The sequence below is a fragment of the Coffea eugenioides genome, chromosome 8, assembly GCF_003713205.1.
Source record: "Coffea eugenioides isolate CCC68of chromosome 8, Ceug_1.0, whole genome shotgun sequence".
Taxonomy (NCBI): domain Eukaryota; kingdom Viridiplantae; phylum Streptophyta; class Magnoliopsida; order Gentianales; family Rubiaceae; genus Coffea; species Coffea eugenioides.
In genome coordinates this window covers 237724-252919 of record NC_040042.1, presented here as the reverse complement: position 1 = coordinate 252919, position 15196 = coordinate 237724, and the positions used below count along the sequence as shown (strand labels likewise).

Genomic DNA, 15196 nt, shown 5'->3' with positions numbered 1-15196 from the left:
TTTATATAACTTATTAACAAATAAATTTAATAAAACATTAGTAAATAGTATTCGAGCCATAACAAACCAAATATGTATTACAGATATTGAATTTGATTTGATAGCTTAATCATTCATAATTTTTGTTGAAATTCGAGCTTGAAAGGGTTGAAAATTACATAAAAATCATATTCTCAACGAATACTCGACTCGTTTACAATCGCAGTCGAGCCATCCATTTAACCCAAAAATAGACGGACACACCCAAATCACAAAGACAAGTAAGCATTACAGGACAAGCAAGTGTGCCCTAAACCATGGTGATATTATCCTTACCAATATATATATATATATATTATTCTCAATAATATATAGTTAATTAGAGAATAATATTATAAGTTTGTAGCCTATACATATGAAACTTTTAATTTAATATGTATATATACATATATATATATATACACACATATATCTATATATATATATATATATATATAAGCTGGGAGGCACTTTCCCGCCATTATATCACCTGCCCTTATGCCCACTGGCTGCACAGTCCACTCTCTGCATCTCAACTCTCAAGTGATAAGTGAGAGAGGGGAGCAGCACTTTTCCATAAATCATTTAATCCAACGGCCCAGCAATCCCCGTGGACTGGACTTTCAGGCATTGAACTAGACCATCCAACGGTCCCTATTGTGTCTAATGGTAGGAGATGGGTGTCAGTAGCGGTAGGTGAGGCCGCTCACTTCCCATCTGATCACCCTGCCCAACGCGACACACCCATTCCCACACGCTCATTCACACTTCTTCTTCTTTCTTTTGTTTTCCTTTTTTTTTTTCGTTCCTTATTTTTCCCCCCTTTGTGGAGATGAGGTAATTTTTACTAGTAGTAAACGAGTAAATTAGTCTAATTGTTAGTGGAGTAGTGATTCATAAAAGGCATTAGCCCCTCCATATTTGTGGAAGCAGCAGCCATCAGAGCAGACGAGTGTGAGAGGGAGAGGGAGTTTAATTCAGTAGTAGTGTATGAAGTTACTATTTGGGATGGAAAAAGGTATGGGCTTTGGTTGAGGGGCTATTGATTGATGGTATATATTGTAGGGAGGAGTGTATGGAGAACTCTTGGTCATGGCAGACCCAATGCGGTTCCCTGTGCCCATCCTCCTCCTCGTCACAGGATCCTCCTCTTCCTCCTCACAATCAGGTATTTTTTCCCTCTTCTTTCTTTGGTTTGAGAAACGAAAAAAAGAAAGTTCTTTTTCGTTTTGGGTTTTTGGTTTATTCCATGTTCTTGCTTGTTTTCTGCCCATGCTTTCTACGTATAAGTTGGCAATATGTCAATGGATAACTATTTTATTTTGCTTGTGGTAGTAGATTTTTTTTCCCCTTTTAGGTCTGTGTTTGTGTTATGCATTATGCTTATGATTTTTCTGCTGGTCAACTTTAGGTGCATTTAGATGCATGGACAATTATGCTTATAATTTGCTTGTGATAGCATTTTGTGTTTGTGTTTCTTAGTTATCAAACACTTACTCGGGACATATCCAGGATGTTAATCTTATTACGCTATAATTGTCCATGCATAACCGAAGTGTGAGGGGAAAATGTTTGTAGAAATTAGAAAACATTACATAAAAAACCTGAAACGTTAGGCTTGTGATTCTCCTTTCTTTTAAACTTTTTCATTCAAGTTAAGATATATGTTAGTAAAAGATCAATCTTTATAGCTTTCTATGCGCATACCCAAGTCCAAGTATTGTGATTAACTTAACCACTCAAAATTAACCAAGACATGGAAGCATGTGTTCTATGCTTTTCTATTCATACAACTAATAGTCCTTCTCTACTATAGTTTTAATACCATGCATTATTAAAAACAAAACTAATGCAGTTATAGATGGGGAAACACGCTTGTCATGAGCATCAAAATTTGGACTTTATTGCTTGGAAATAGAGTTGAGTGGAAATTGGACAGTGACTTCATTCTTAGAATTGGAAGCAACCATCTAGCTTTCTTAAATCGTTGGAGTGGCGCGGATTATGGTTTATGCTGTCTATTTATAATCATAAGAAACTTGGAAAATAGGTATTATTTTTGTCTAGTTACTTTTGTGACAAAGGCTGGGCCTTGATTACGTAGCCAAATTACATTGTACCGCTTTAAAACTATATGTTTTTCCTTGTTTTGCATGAGGCTGGGCCTTGATTATGTAGCCAAATTACATGGTACCACTTTAAAACTATATGTTTTTCCTCCTTTTGCATGTTGCTAGTGTCTTGTGGTACCAAGACCTTTGTTCATGTTTTTCTTATTCCATCTTTTATAGATTCTGAATGGAAGCTTTCATCTTGATTCGTCTGTCCGAGCAAAACCAACTTCAACCATCCACACACTAGCACCAGCTGCTGTGAACCCTTGGACTTCAAATTCAAGTTCTTGCAGTTTGGACCACACGGAACTGGGTAGTTCATTTTTGTCTCTCCTTTCTGTCCCTCCATGCGATATTCGTAATGAAGTGCCAATTCGTAGAAGTAATGCCGGAGGCAGTGCAGCTGGGAATGCAATTTCTCATATATCTTCTGGACTTCTGGCCCAAAATCGGGACAGCCAGAGAGCAGAAGCTGTTGTGAACCTGGGTTGGGTTGTTTCACCAATGGATAGGGTGAGTGAAAGCTGTGGTGTCAATGACGTTTTCCAGGGTAATTATCCAAGTCTTCAAAAGCTGGAACTTCCTACGGCAGGTATACATCGAAAGCTTTACCATAATGAGAACCAAAAGAATTCTCCATCTCTGAAAGTGAGTTATGTAAATGATGCAACCTCTTGCAATGTTTGGAAGACCAATGCTGGTGATACTCTTGGGGTATCACAGAAAGTTCCTTCCAGCATCGATTCTTCTGTTTCCTGCCTGACATCTAATCTGTTAACTGGTTGTCCCAAAGTATTCTGTCTTGGCCTAAGTGAGTGCTCACAAACTTGTAATCTGATAATACTTTATTGCCTCTATGTACATTATTTGTAATGCATTTTTGAATTGTACTGCAAAAAGGTGGGCACTTACTTCTCAGCAATACTGGACTTCTAGGAGTTCTCTGCTCATGCCATGGTTTGCATATGTCTATAGCTAAATTCTCTGAGGTAATTACCTCTGATTGCTTATCTTGCTCCGAACTTTTGTTAATTGAAGGGTCATGGTTTTGGAAAATGTTTAGGCACTATTGATGTCATGGCAGTGCTTAGAGATTTACTCACGCATGATTCATTTTGCAGCATTCAGGCTTATCTAACAGTAATCCTGGGGATGCTGTTCATTTCGACAGTGGTGAAAGTGTATCTCAGTGGCGTCGGAGCTATTTCCACAAATTTGGGGTAAGGGCAATGTAGGATTTTAAGTTTCCATATAGTATCCTAGAAGCTAATTCCATATTGTTGACTTGGTATGTTTATCTTGTGCTTGTATGTCGAATAAGTACAGGATTGTAGATTTGCCTTATCATGAACTATATTCCACCCTGCCCCTGGTACCCCATCCCTAACTAGTGAAGGATGAAACTAAAAGGCATAGAATGAGACTGGGAAAAGCATTGGAGGCAACTTGATTACTTCATTGTGTGACTCTGTTAATATGTTTCAACCTTTTAATACCATGTGAAATTTGAATTTCTATTTTTGTTCTTTAATTGTCTGAAAAATATCACTCCACTTTCCCATTAAACTGCTCAACTATGGATTTTGATAGACTATTAATATATTCTTGCTACTAGTAGGTTGCATAGTGCATAGCTTGTTCAATCCAAATCTTCCTAAATCTAAAAATTTAATTTCCTAGTTCATTAATGTTTTAAACTTTGGTGCAATGTCTTCATGCAAAGGCATGATGGTGATGTGAACTTTAAAGTGAAATATTTAAGGAAAAGGAAGATTTCATTCACTTCATCTTGGCCAAATATGCAAGAGTTAATCATTTTTATGTTTAGTAAGCATTTTCCTTTATGCATGATGACAGCTTTTACCTTCTAAATTTTTAATGTCTAAAATATGTCTCTGTTCTCAGCCTATGCAATATGGAGAATCCAATATATCCACCTTGTACATTTTAACTTTTGGAAAAAAGCCTCTGTCCTGAAATCAAAAAATGAATAATGAAGCTGCAATCTTCTTCCTTTTAAGATTATGATATGATTTAAATTTGAATTATTTCTCAACCTGATTATTTTGGCCTCTTACAATATTTGAGTTTTGTGTTTTGAATTTGCACGAGGATGAGTAATGTAACAACAACCAGTAGCAAAATATCTGCATGGAAATCATGGATTACTACTGAATGCCATATTCCTACAAGCGTGCAAGGATCCTCTATCAAGCCTTTTCTAAATCCTGCAGAGAGGGAACCTGATGACGTAGGATAGTCTTTTGTTGTGGCAGTGTAGTTACTTGACAATTGACATGGTACCTAATAGTAGTTTACTGGTTTGCTTTGTGGAATTTAAGAAACATAGCAATCCTGAAAATGTACTCTGTCACACTCACTGATCTTCTGAATTAGGACAATCTCTGTGTTGACTTTGCATCAATTAATCTCTATTGACTTGTTCACACTTTTCTTGTTTTATGTTCTTTCTTTGGAAGTGAAACTGGACTTCTAATTGGCCTGTATTTGAAGCACTGAGACGACTGGGTGGTGATTTTTTTTTTCCTGCTTTAGATTAGGACTCCAGAAGAACATTTTGGATGGGACTGGCCTCCTGGACTTTCAGTCACTGCTGGTTCGCCAGAACATGGTTGGACTCATCCCAGCATGTTTGTGAAGCCTAACCAGGGTAACCAAGGTAGCTCTGTGGAGGCTTCGGTGCAGTCTATGGACCCATGGAGCCTTACTTTATGCCCAAAGAATTCTCAATCTGATCAGAAAGTTGTTGATGAGTTTGTCAATTTTGAAAAACAGCAAAGTGCAAAGGACTGTAGTAGTCTCTTTCCCAAAGGGCCCAGTAGCTCCTCAAAGAACATTTTGCATTTTGTTGCAGATGAACCGATGATGGGGCACTCAAGATCTGGGTGTCCTACATTTCCAAATCATCTTGATGTTAGAGGCCCATACAATGTTAGGCCAGCCATATCATCTTATGAAGATCAAATCTATACGAGTGGTGATTCTGTTCTACCACCATGTTTGCCGAACTTGAAAACCCTTGGTAAAGATATTGCAATTGGGAGAAGTGTTGGTTCCCTTGTTGATACATATACAGGTTCTTCAAATTTTGAGTTGAGACTAGGGCAACCATCTCAACAGGGTCAGACTTCAGTGAGATCATTTATGCCGGCATCTGGATCTCATCGAATTGCAAGCCATTGCCGGCTCCAAGAATCAATGGCCTTGGATCAGCATGTACATAAAAGTGCGTTGGAAGTTTCTTACTCACAGATGTTATATTTACTAATATTGATTAATTCTGATCATCTACCCCTTCCTTCTCTTTCCCTACTTTTCTACCTGAGTCACTTTTTCCAAATGAATTATGTTTGAATCTTCTTATGCGCAGGCAGTTCCGGGTCAATAAAGGGTTGTAGGCAACAGAATTACTTGCCTGGTATCATTTCAACTTCCAGCACAAGAACAGAGCAGAACCAGTTGGAGAATGTTAATCATGCAGTTGGAGTTTATAGCGTTCCAAATGCTTTCAAAATAAAACATCTTAAAGGTGATGCATTTTGGGGTTCAGTAACTTCTGAATCATTTGGAAACTTAAAAAGTCCTTTTGAAGAAAACAATCATTTTAAATCAATTAATGATGCAACTAATGACAGCCACATGACGTTTGCGAAGCCACATTCTGAATGTTCTCCTCCCAAGTGTGGTGAATTTGGTTTTCCATTACTCAGAGGTCGGGCAATAGGCACAGAATTTGGCACTAATGTGCTGGGTAGTCAAAAACTCAAACAAGTCGACAAAGTGGTCCACAATATTGATTGTCTACATAGCACTGCTAAAATAAATACAGGATCATGTACAAAGTCAAAGGAAGGAATGTGGAGTTTCAGTGGAGTGGTTGGTGACAGTGATGGTATGAATTATCCAGTCTTCCATGATAAGGGCCCTAACATGTTTCATCTTGCTGATGAACCTATTACCAGGAACACCTTAAATTATACTGGGCAAGTCTGTTACCCTGACCACAGTGGAAAAGCTAAATCCAAAGTCCTGAGAACCATCAGTTCTCCCATGGATTTTGGCAATATTGTGTCTTCTCAAGCTGCCTCTGTGGGGATTTCTGCCACAAATTTGAATTCTATGAAAAGTTCAACTCCATTATGGAACAAAGACAATATTACTGTATGCCCATATCTTTTCGATGAAAATGTGAAGATGACTGCATTCCATCCTATGTCAGTGTTTTCTCATCAGAAGATTGGAGCTGGTACCTCTAAAACCATCCCAGTACCAGAAGGTTATAGGAACTTCAGTGGTAAACAACAAATTATTGTCCCCTCATCGGTATCAGACACACAAAAGAACAGGTTTGACTTGACCAATGCGCCAAATACATCTGAAGTTGCAAGGCATGCACTTCTGTCTGCTAATTTGACCTTTACAGATACTGAAACGTTGCCTTCTGTTACAGGTTAATGAATTTCTTTTAGTTTTCTGTAGTCAATGCTGGTGACTTGTACAAATTGTATTCTTCTCCTTTTTTCTTACATGGTATTTAGATATGATGTAGTGCTTATAATAAATTGAACTATTTAGATACAGAGAAATGGTGCAACTTTTGGGGACCAGCAATATCAAATGGACGATATTACCATGGAAAAGATACTGAAGCTCAATGTCAGCTCAATTCTAATCAGCAGCCTACAAGGCAATTCTTCTTAAGGTGACTTTTGGAAATTTTCATGTACTTTAACAGTAGCTTGCTGAAACCATATATTTAAGTGGTGAAAGTATACCTCACATAACAATCAGGTTGCAATACAAGGTTTGGTTATACTATTAAGGCCATTAATTTTACGTGGTTGTGCATATTTGTGGTATCCAAATTGAGCACATCAAGTCTGAATCTTGAGATCTGAGGCTTAGGACCTCTCTTTTGTATACATATTTGCAATGTTCAGCCACAGAGATTGATGCTCCAATCATTTTTACATCTTGGCTTTAGAATTCTGCCCAATTGGGATTTTTAAGTTGTTATGCTTGTACATGTTTCATTGACTTGATTTAACGGAGAGCACAAAACTAAGATGTGGTGCAGATTTGTGTGCATGAATAAAAATGAGGACAAGTGCATATTCTGGTTTAAGGACTATACTCTTGTACTATATTCTGTTGTTTTGCAGAAACTTGGCATAATGACTTTATGTCTTTTGGATGAATTTCAGACTTCATGGTGATCAAAATAGCACTCCATCAAATGAAGTGAGAAACTGCCATCAGGAGTTACCTTGTGGATATTTCCCAAGCAAGTTCAGCTGCTCTAGTAACTTAAACTGTAGTGCTGGAAGACATGATTTAAATCCTTCCCTTCGAAATTTTAGAGAAGCAGAAGGAAATGCTGTTGATTTGGTGGAACCTCTTTTGGGTCCAAAATTAGTTGAAAATTGCACACATATAGACAAGGACAATGCTTTTGGTGCAAACAGAACTATTGTGCAAAATATGAAGAAAGTTGACTGTAACTCCTCCCAATGGAGAGATGTCCCTAGGAAGGTGGTTAATGATGCCACTTCTAGAAAATGTTTCCAGGAAGGAAATGCACTGAAAGAGCATGAAATGTCTAATATGTCCTCTGGATGTTCTGCTCCTGCTGTAACTCAGGTGTCTATTGACGTCAACAACAAAGACTCATCCACTGTTGATGGTATGGATACAGACAATTTTGTTATGGATGAAGGTTCAGGAATCGAAAGATGTTTGTCCTCTGATGATGACAGTGAACGAAGTTCTGAATTTTGTGGCTTAGCTTCCAAAGTCAACTTGGTCAACAGAAGATCTTCTAAAACAAGTTTTAGTAAATCATCTCATAGTCGCATTCATGAACTTGGGTTTACAGATTCGTTAAAAGTAAGAAAATTGCAAAATCACGCTAAGACTAGCTTTGCTGTTCAGGCAAAAGGTGATCTTCAAAAGTATGACAGGGACTTTGGGAAGGGGAAGAGAAGAAGAGTGAAATGGAGAAGGTTATATCCCTCTGTTCCTGCTCCTTCCCTGTCCACTGCCCTGAATGGAGCTTCAAAATCTGCTGGTGATGCTGGACTTTGCTCTGGCACACTCAAGAACATTCAGATGCTTCCTCAAGATGATAAGCCATGTTTCACTTGTTGTCCATGTTCTTTGGGCCAAAATTTGAAGCAGAAAAGATCTGCATACTCTTCTTTTGATACTATTTCTAGGAAAAAAAAATTGCGTTGGATTCATCACATTGAAGTGGAGGAAACTGATTCAGAGACAAATTTAAATGCCAAAACTGACTGTTCTAGAGCCTCTAAAGCAGTGGGGAGGAAAAGGTTGAGATCTGTTGGAGCTACCCAAATGGAGCAAGATGACATGCATGATTCTGCTTGTTTTGCTTCTGAAATAACTGCTAAGATTACTGCATCAGATTGCACGAAAACTAATAAGCCAGTGAATATTAGTCATAGTAGGAGAAGGCCTGTCGTATGTGGGAAGTATGGTATTATTTCTAATGGTAATTCCTCAAAATCAGCAAAAATTGTGTCTCTGAGGAAAGTTCTTAAAGCAGCAAGAAGATGTCACTTTGCTGAAAGTCAGAAGGTAAATTCTATTTCAGTCAAGGAATCTGAGAAGGCAAGGTGTGATGCTGATAAAGAGAGAAACAATGAAGCTCGAATGGCAGTTTCTGTTCAGATGAAGTCTCAGCATTTGATGGAAGGAAAAGAGACAGAATACTCTGTAGGCAGTAAAGATTCTTATGACTTATCACATATTATGAAGAAGAGAAGGCATGATGGAAACAGAAGTCATGCTATTCTAGAGAGTAACCAAAGCACACAGATCAGACGAAAGTCTAAAGAAGTTCGTAAACGCAGTGTTTATGAACTAACAATTAAAGGTATATTCGGTCACTAGCTTTCCCGGCAGTGTGTATTAAGGTGTTAACGCGGAACCTTGATTCACTATTTTCCTCTGCATTTTTGTAATGCTACTCTGGTGAATGCATGTTTATGTACCAGGGTCAGCCATGTCTCTTATCTCTTCTTCTTCTTTATTTTTTGGTACTTCTTTTAATTGAGATCCTTCTTGTTTGAATAAAAAGATTAATCTTATTCACTAAACTTATCAACTCATTAAACTATTTCCCACCAGTGATGATTTAAAACTTATGTTACATGAAATAAATGGAATCAAGTTACATGACTGGGATCCAAAACATATTTATCTTTATTTCTTGTACTCTGTTTTCTAAAGCAATAATTAAATGACTTGGCAATTTGATGGCTAAGATGCTGAGAAGACATTAACAAATATGTCTAAGCTCTGAAGTATTGGTTTTTCTCTTCAGTCAAGGGTTTTATATCTGATTTGTTTTTGGCAGAGAGTTAAACTGTATGACAGTTTAGAGCATGGAATTATTGTGTTTAAACTTCTTTTTTTTTTTGTTTAATGTAATGGTTGGTATATTGGTTGCTGGACAAAGGAGAGCGACTGACAATGGTTGTTCTGTTGACTATCAACTGCCTTTAATATATGGTTTTGTGAATCAATGCCAATTTCCTACCCTCCCCCCCCCCCCCCCCGGGTGCATATTCAAGATTGCAGTTGTAGAAGAGACATAAAGAGACTGGTTCTTTTAGTATAGTTCTTCATATTCAGTACGGACCTGCTTGATCCAACTGACTTTTGTGCATTTTTTTGGCCTTGGTGCAATTTTCGATGCGCTGGCAAATCTAACAAAGATCATGCAGGGATGTACTTTCTTGTTTTTAGAAATGTGAATGTATTATCTCAATATAATTACTACTCTGGTTAGTCTTGATGGCACTGTTACTGGGTGTGTTTTTAACTCCAGCAAATTCTAGAAAAAGTGAATAAACAAAAAGCAGTGAATAGTCCTTTGTTAATGCTCCAAATTTTCCTTCTTTCATGTTTGCTTTTTCTTTGAACAGAAAATGATTTCAGCTGTGTGAAGTCTTGTATTACAAAGGATGGAAGATCCTCACAGAGAAGAAAGAGCAGATTTGTGTCTAAGCTTGCTGAGAATGCTGGTAATGATAGAATGTTTGTGGGTGGAATACATAATGTTAACAAGTAAGAGTGCTACATGTTGCCTGTGAGATCCATTTTTTGCTCTGCAATTTTTTAGTAGACAGCTGTAGAAGATTGATAACAAGGATAATCACAATGGGCTTTTACAGATATGCCAAAGTGGAAGAATGCCAAACTAGCCGGGTTTTGGATGTTTTCTGCTGTGTTTGTGGAAGTTCGAACAAGGACAAGAATAATTGCTTATTAGAGTGCGGTTGTTGCTTGATTAAGGTGTTGTATCCAAGTTTTCTTCTTTATAAACATTTTAACAATTTTACTCGCTTGATTTTTTTGGTTGCCTTTTCCCATTATAAGTGCTGCCAGTGGCTTCTATATTTAGGTACATCAAGCTTGCTATGGTGTTTCTAAGGTGCCCAAAGCTCAGTGGTGTTGTAGGCCATGCAAAACGAATTGTAAAAATATTGTAAGGGTGTTCTATTATGCAAACTTGTGTTACTTGTACTCTTTCTCATGTGAGGCCCAATTTTCCTTCATTAGAGAGGTTTTGACTGTTAGCTTGTGAGATCTCGCTCTATATATTTATCTGGGAAACTGTGTTGTTCTGAATATTGTCTCATGATGTTGTCCCCACTAAATTGGTTTTTTGGCTGTTGTAAAATTCTCTTTTTCTGACCAAAAGTGAAAAATTTCACGTGTGCTGTACTATGTTTTTCTGTGTTTTTTACACAAGATAATGATGCCATATGAGCGTAACTATCAGTTAAATGTTATATGTAAAGTACAATAAGGTCAATGCTTTGGTAACGCCTTATATAATTTTGTCTTACTTGAAATTTAACTTTGACAAAGGAATGCATTTGTTGTTGTTAAAATGTTAAGATTGGCTGCTATATGCATTGGATATTAGGTCTGTGTTCTATGTGGATATGGAGGAGGAGCCATGACTCGAGCACTTTGTAGTCGTAATATTGTGAAGAGCCTCTTGAAAGCTTGGAGCATTGGGACAGAATCCAATCTCGAAAACACTAGTTTTTCTAAATCTTTGGAAAGTCCCTTTCATCGTTTGTCTTCGACAAAATCTGTTCATGAGAGTGATCCATTTCTCATCATTAGACCTGCAGAAATTGGCTCTACTTCTCTGGCTAAAGGAAGCACCGATCTGTCTGAGCATGTGGATACTGTTGACATCTCTTCTGCTATTACCCCAGCTATATGCAATAGCATTACAGCTGGAATTCTTGACTCTACTGTCAAGCAGTGGGTTCATATGGTTTGTGGGCTCTGGACACCAGGTACACGTTGTCCAAATGTTGATACGATGAGTGCTTTTGATGTGTCTGGAGCTTATCGGCCTAAGCAAGATGTGGTAAGAACTTTAAGAAGCTTACAAACAATTTGTTTGTGTTAACTTACTGTACTCAACAAAAGTTGAAAGCAAAAGTTCAAAAAGGTTATAGTTGTCATTGGAGTAGTGTTTAGTTTTGAAGTATTTGTCAAAAAATCTTACATCTTTTATGATAAGGACGTTATTCTCAAGGTTATAGTTTTCTATTGGCTTTTTTTATCTGAAATCATGAGGATTAGCTTAATTTTTTTTCCTTGTCTTTTTTAGGTTTGTTCAATATGTCAACGATCAGGTGGTTCTTGCATACAATGCAGGGTTGCGCATTGTCATGTTCAATTTCATCCGTGGTGTGCCCATCAGAAGGTTTTTATTGTTTCTACATGTAATGTTATAGTATTCAATTTTCACTGTGAAAGATGCTGTGCTAGACAAGCTCCTGAAACTTACTCCTAATACGCTTGGTAAAATGTAGCCTAGCATGATGGAAGAATCTTCTTCCATATATAAAAAAGGAAAGGCTTCAGCTTCATGGCAGGATATTTCTCATACTTCTGTTACTTGATTTTGATCTTATAAAGCTGTACATCTTGACTGAAGTCACAATCAGACTTAATCAAATCCGATAAAACAAGTCCCCTTCCTTAGTTTCTGTTGATATAGCACCAAAGCTGTTTATGATGCTGATGGATTTGATTAGCAAATCTACAAGGTTTAACTGAAGCAAATAGCAATTTGAAAGACTTGAGGACTGAAAAGGCATGAAACCACAATAAATTGGAAGAAAGAAAATATAGACCAAAAAAAAAAAACAACTTCATTTGCTCATATTTTGGCATCCCACATAAGGCTGAAGTGCATCATTTCAAGAAAATGTAAAATCTCAAGAATTTTCTGCCAGTTGAAAGTTTATTGCTTAAAGAAGTGTATCAGCTGTTTACCCTATCAGCTTCTGATGCGGGATGAATTCCATCAAACAAGTAGGATGAGGAGTTTAGGAAGGCACTGATCCTTAAGGATTAGGATGAGATTTGCATTAAATTAGAAACCTAGCTTATAATTCATTTTTGTAGATTTTCAAGTTTAACTTGTGTTTTAGCTCATTTTCTTTGGACGCTGGTAATCTGCCTTCAGCAGCACTATCATTCCTTATAGATGGCAAATATTAAGGATACATGTAACTTCATCCGTCTCTTTCTTTGGAGATCAATAGACTTACATGTAACTGTTCCATGTAACCTTGAACTTTCTAATCAACTGCTGTTTGATGATGGTGCTGAGCAGCTCTGAATTAAATGCTCGCTAAACTTGAAGTCCACTGCAGAATGTGACTTGAGTCTTTTTGCAAACTCTCTTGAATGTGTCTCATATATGCATTCTGTCATAGGCTTGTGATTTTTAAACTGCAACTCTTTAAAAATAAAAAAATTACAAGTGGTCAAAGTTTTAGTATATTAGTAATTCTGTGATGATTGTTTTTCTACAGTGACTTGCTATTTGTTTTTTGTTATTTCTGGTGTCAGGGTCTACTGCAAAGTGAGGTTGAAGGTATTGATAATCAGAGTGTTGGATTTTATGGAAGATGCATGCTTCATGCTATGTATCAGCAGTTTAATTCTGATAGTTATCACACTAGCAGTGCTAATCATGGAGAAAGGGAATCCACCTGTGCTCGAACAGAGGTGGGTCGACTGAACAATTTAGCACTATCACATTGTTAGAACCAATGTTTTCCTCTATAAATGATGTGTTACATTGGCTAGGGTTTCAAGGGTCGCAAATGGGACGGATTTCATCATAATCTTCCCTACCATTCTGATGGTAGTAGTGGATGTCTTGTCCCACAAGAGCAGCTAAATGCTTGGATCCACATCAATGGACAGAAAACATGCATAAGTGGGCCTTTAAAGCTTCCCAACTCAGTAATTGAGTATGACTGTCGGGTATATACATTTGTTGTATTACTCTATTTTATTGGTTGTGCCTGTCGGAATTTTAATTACTGCTGCTATGGATGTTTGTATTGCTCATCTTGTTATAATATATTGGTGCTAATTTGGTGTAGTTCTAGAACTAAGATACAGTTGATCAGTACATTAAAAATTATGAGTTGGACTTGCCTCTTTATATGGGCTTTAGGAATGTAAAGCTGTAGAAATACTTATGAATTGGAATTCTGGTATTAACTTGCAGAAAGAATATGCTCGCTACAAACAATCTAGAGGTTGGAAGCATCTAGTGGTGTACAAATCAGGGATACATGGGCTTGGTCTTTACACTTCCCGATTTATTTTTCGTGGTGCCATGGTTTGATCCTCAACCTTTTTATACTTACACAAAGTGACATGGAGTGAGAAATCTTACCTGTGTTTTTGTAGGTTGTTGAGTATGTGGGTGAGATAGTGGGGCTCCACGTGGCTGACAAAAGAGAAACCGAGTATCAAGCTGGAAAGAATGTTCAATACAAGAGCGCTTGCTATTTCTTCAGGATAGACAAGGAGCATATAATTGATGCCACCCGCAAGGGTGGGATAGCTCGATTTGTGAATCATTCTTGCCTGGCAAGTATCTCAAGTTTTAATAGCTATTTCAAGTTTTTAGTTGTCCTGCTTCTAGTGAATCATATCCACTTGGCTTACTTTTATCATGATCTTTTCTCTGCTTGACAGCCAAATTGCGTTGCGAAAGTAATTTCTGTCAGGAATGAAAAGAAGGTAACCATGCATTATTTGTCTCACTCATTAATTTCTTTAATTGCAAGTTAGTTTTCAGAAATTGAACAATGCTAGCTAAACTAAAGAATAACGCACGGTAGGATTTTTTTCGCCTTCTTCTTTCCTCATTTCTGGTTTCTCAAATTACACTTTGCCAAATTAGTCTTTGGACCAATTGTAGGATTTATGGTACTTTAGTTAATGGATTTTAGTTGATCAAGTGTTGTTCATGTAGCTTGCTTGTTTCTGGAAGGGACATGGATGCTTTGACAGATGCTGGGTTAAGCAGCTAGGGGAGATAGTGATTTAAAATAGAATATTTGCTCTAAGTAATGACCATATATAAGTCTGTAGCCCCTATTTTTTATTCTGAGCTGAATGTATTTACAAAATCTGTATAGGTGGTCTTCTTTGCTGAAAGAGATATATATCCTGGTGAAGAGGTGACGTATGACTACCATTTTAACTATGAAGACGAAGGTAAAAAGATTCCATGTTACTGTAATTCCAAGAATTGCAGGCGATATCTAAACTGAAATCCTGGTGCATGTCATTTTTTCGTTTTCAACAAGATTTACAATTGCGACATGGATTATGGTTGTATATAAGCATTGTTGAGTAATTTGTATAATGCTATCCATGGAGTTGATGTTTGGGATATGAGATCTGGGAAAATGGAAACCTATGTCTTTAAGCTCTGCCTTGATACAGAGAGGTGTTATCCAGCAAATCTAAGAAGAGAATTTTGATTTTCTCGGTCATCCCTTTGTTGGTAACAAATGGGTGATAAAGAGACATTATTTTCGCTTGTAATCACTTCAATTTGTGTGATATTGTCCAGAACAGTGGTGAGAAATGATGTGTGATATTTGGAGCCCTTCGTTTTTGAATTTTCCCCAGAAAACTTGCATGATCATGCAGTAATTGCAATACAAGAT

The 15196-nt window shown here is 37.2% G+C and overlaps 1 protein-coding gene across 5 annotated transcripts; it reads left to right on the top strand.

The window, feature by feature from the left end:
• The first annotated feature begins 791 nt into the window (after window positions 1–791).
• LOC113779886 lies at window positions 792–15136 on the top strand. Of its 5 annotated transcripts, none has more exons than XM_027325654.1 (19): window positions 792–1186; window positions 2310–2943; window positions 3033–3121; window positions 3254–3352; window positions 4689–5379; window positions 5524–6603; window positions 6735–6855; window positions 7358–9048; window positions 10103–10244; window positions 10352–10472; window positions 10582–10665; window positions 11110–11568; window positions 11815–11910; window positions 13068–13226; window positions 13308–13487; window positions 13738–13851; window positions 13923–14105; window positions 14214–14258; window positions 14660–15136. In XM_027325654.1, the coding sequence occupies exons 1-19, from the start codon at window positions 1094–1096 to the stop codon at window positions 14792–14794; spliced, it is 6216 nt and encodes a 2071-aa protein (XP_027181455.1). In that variant the 5' UTR covers window positions 792–1093; the 3' UTR covers window positions 14795–15136. The 5 variants fall into 5 exon arrangements, with proteins under 5 accessions (XP_027181455.1, XP_027181454.1, XP_027181456.1 ...); XM_027325653.1 differs by having other exon boundaries at window positions 6729–6855; XM_027325655.1 differs by lacking the exon at window positions 14660–15136 and adding an exon at window positions 14494–14647 and having other exon boundaries at window positions 6729–6855.
• The last annotated feature ends 60 nt before the right edge of the window (window positions 15137–15196 follow it).

Coding starts and splice junctions, on each gene's coding strand:
- LOC113779886 (XM_027325653.1), top strand. CDS start 1,094: ATGGAGAACTCTTGGTCATGGCAGACCCAATGCGGTTCCCTGTGCCCA. Junction 9,049..10,102: donor TTATGAACTAACAATTAAAG/GTATATTCGGTC, acceptor TTCTTTGAACAG/AAAATGATTTCAGCTGTGTG. Junction 13,852..13,922: donor TTATTTTTCGTGGTGCCATG/GTTTGATCCTCA, acceptor GTGTTTTTGTAG/GTTGTTGAGTATGTGGGTGA.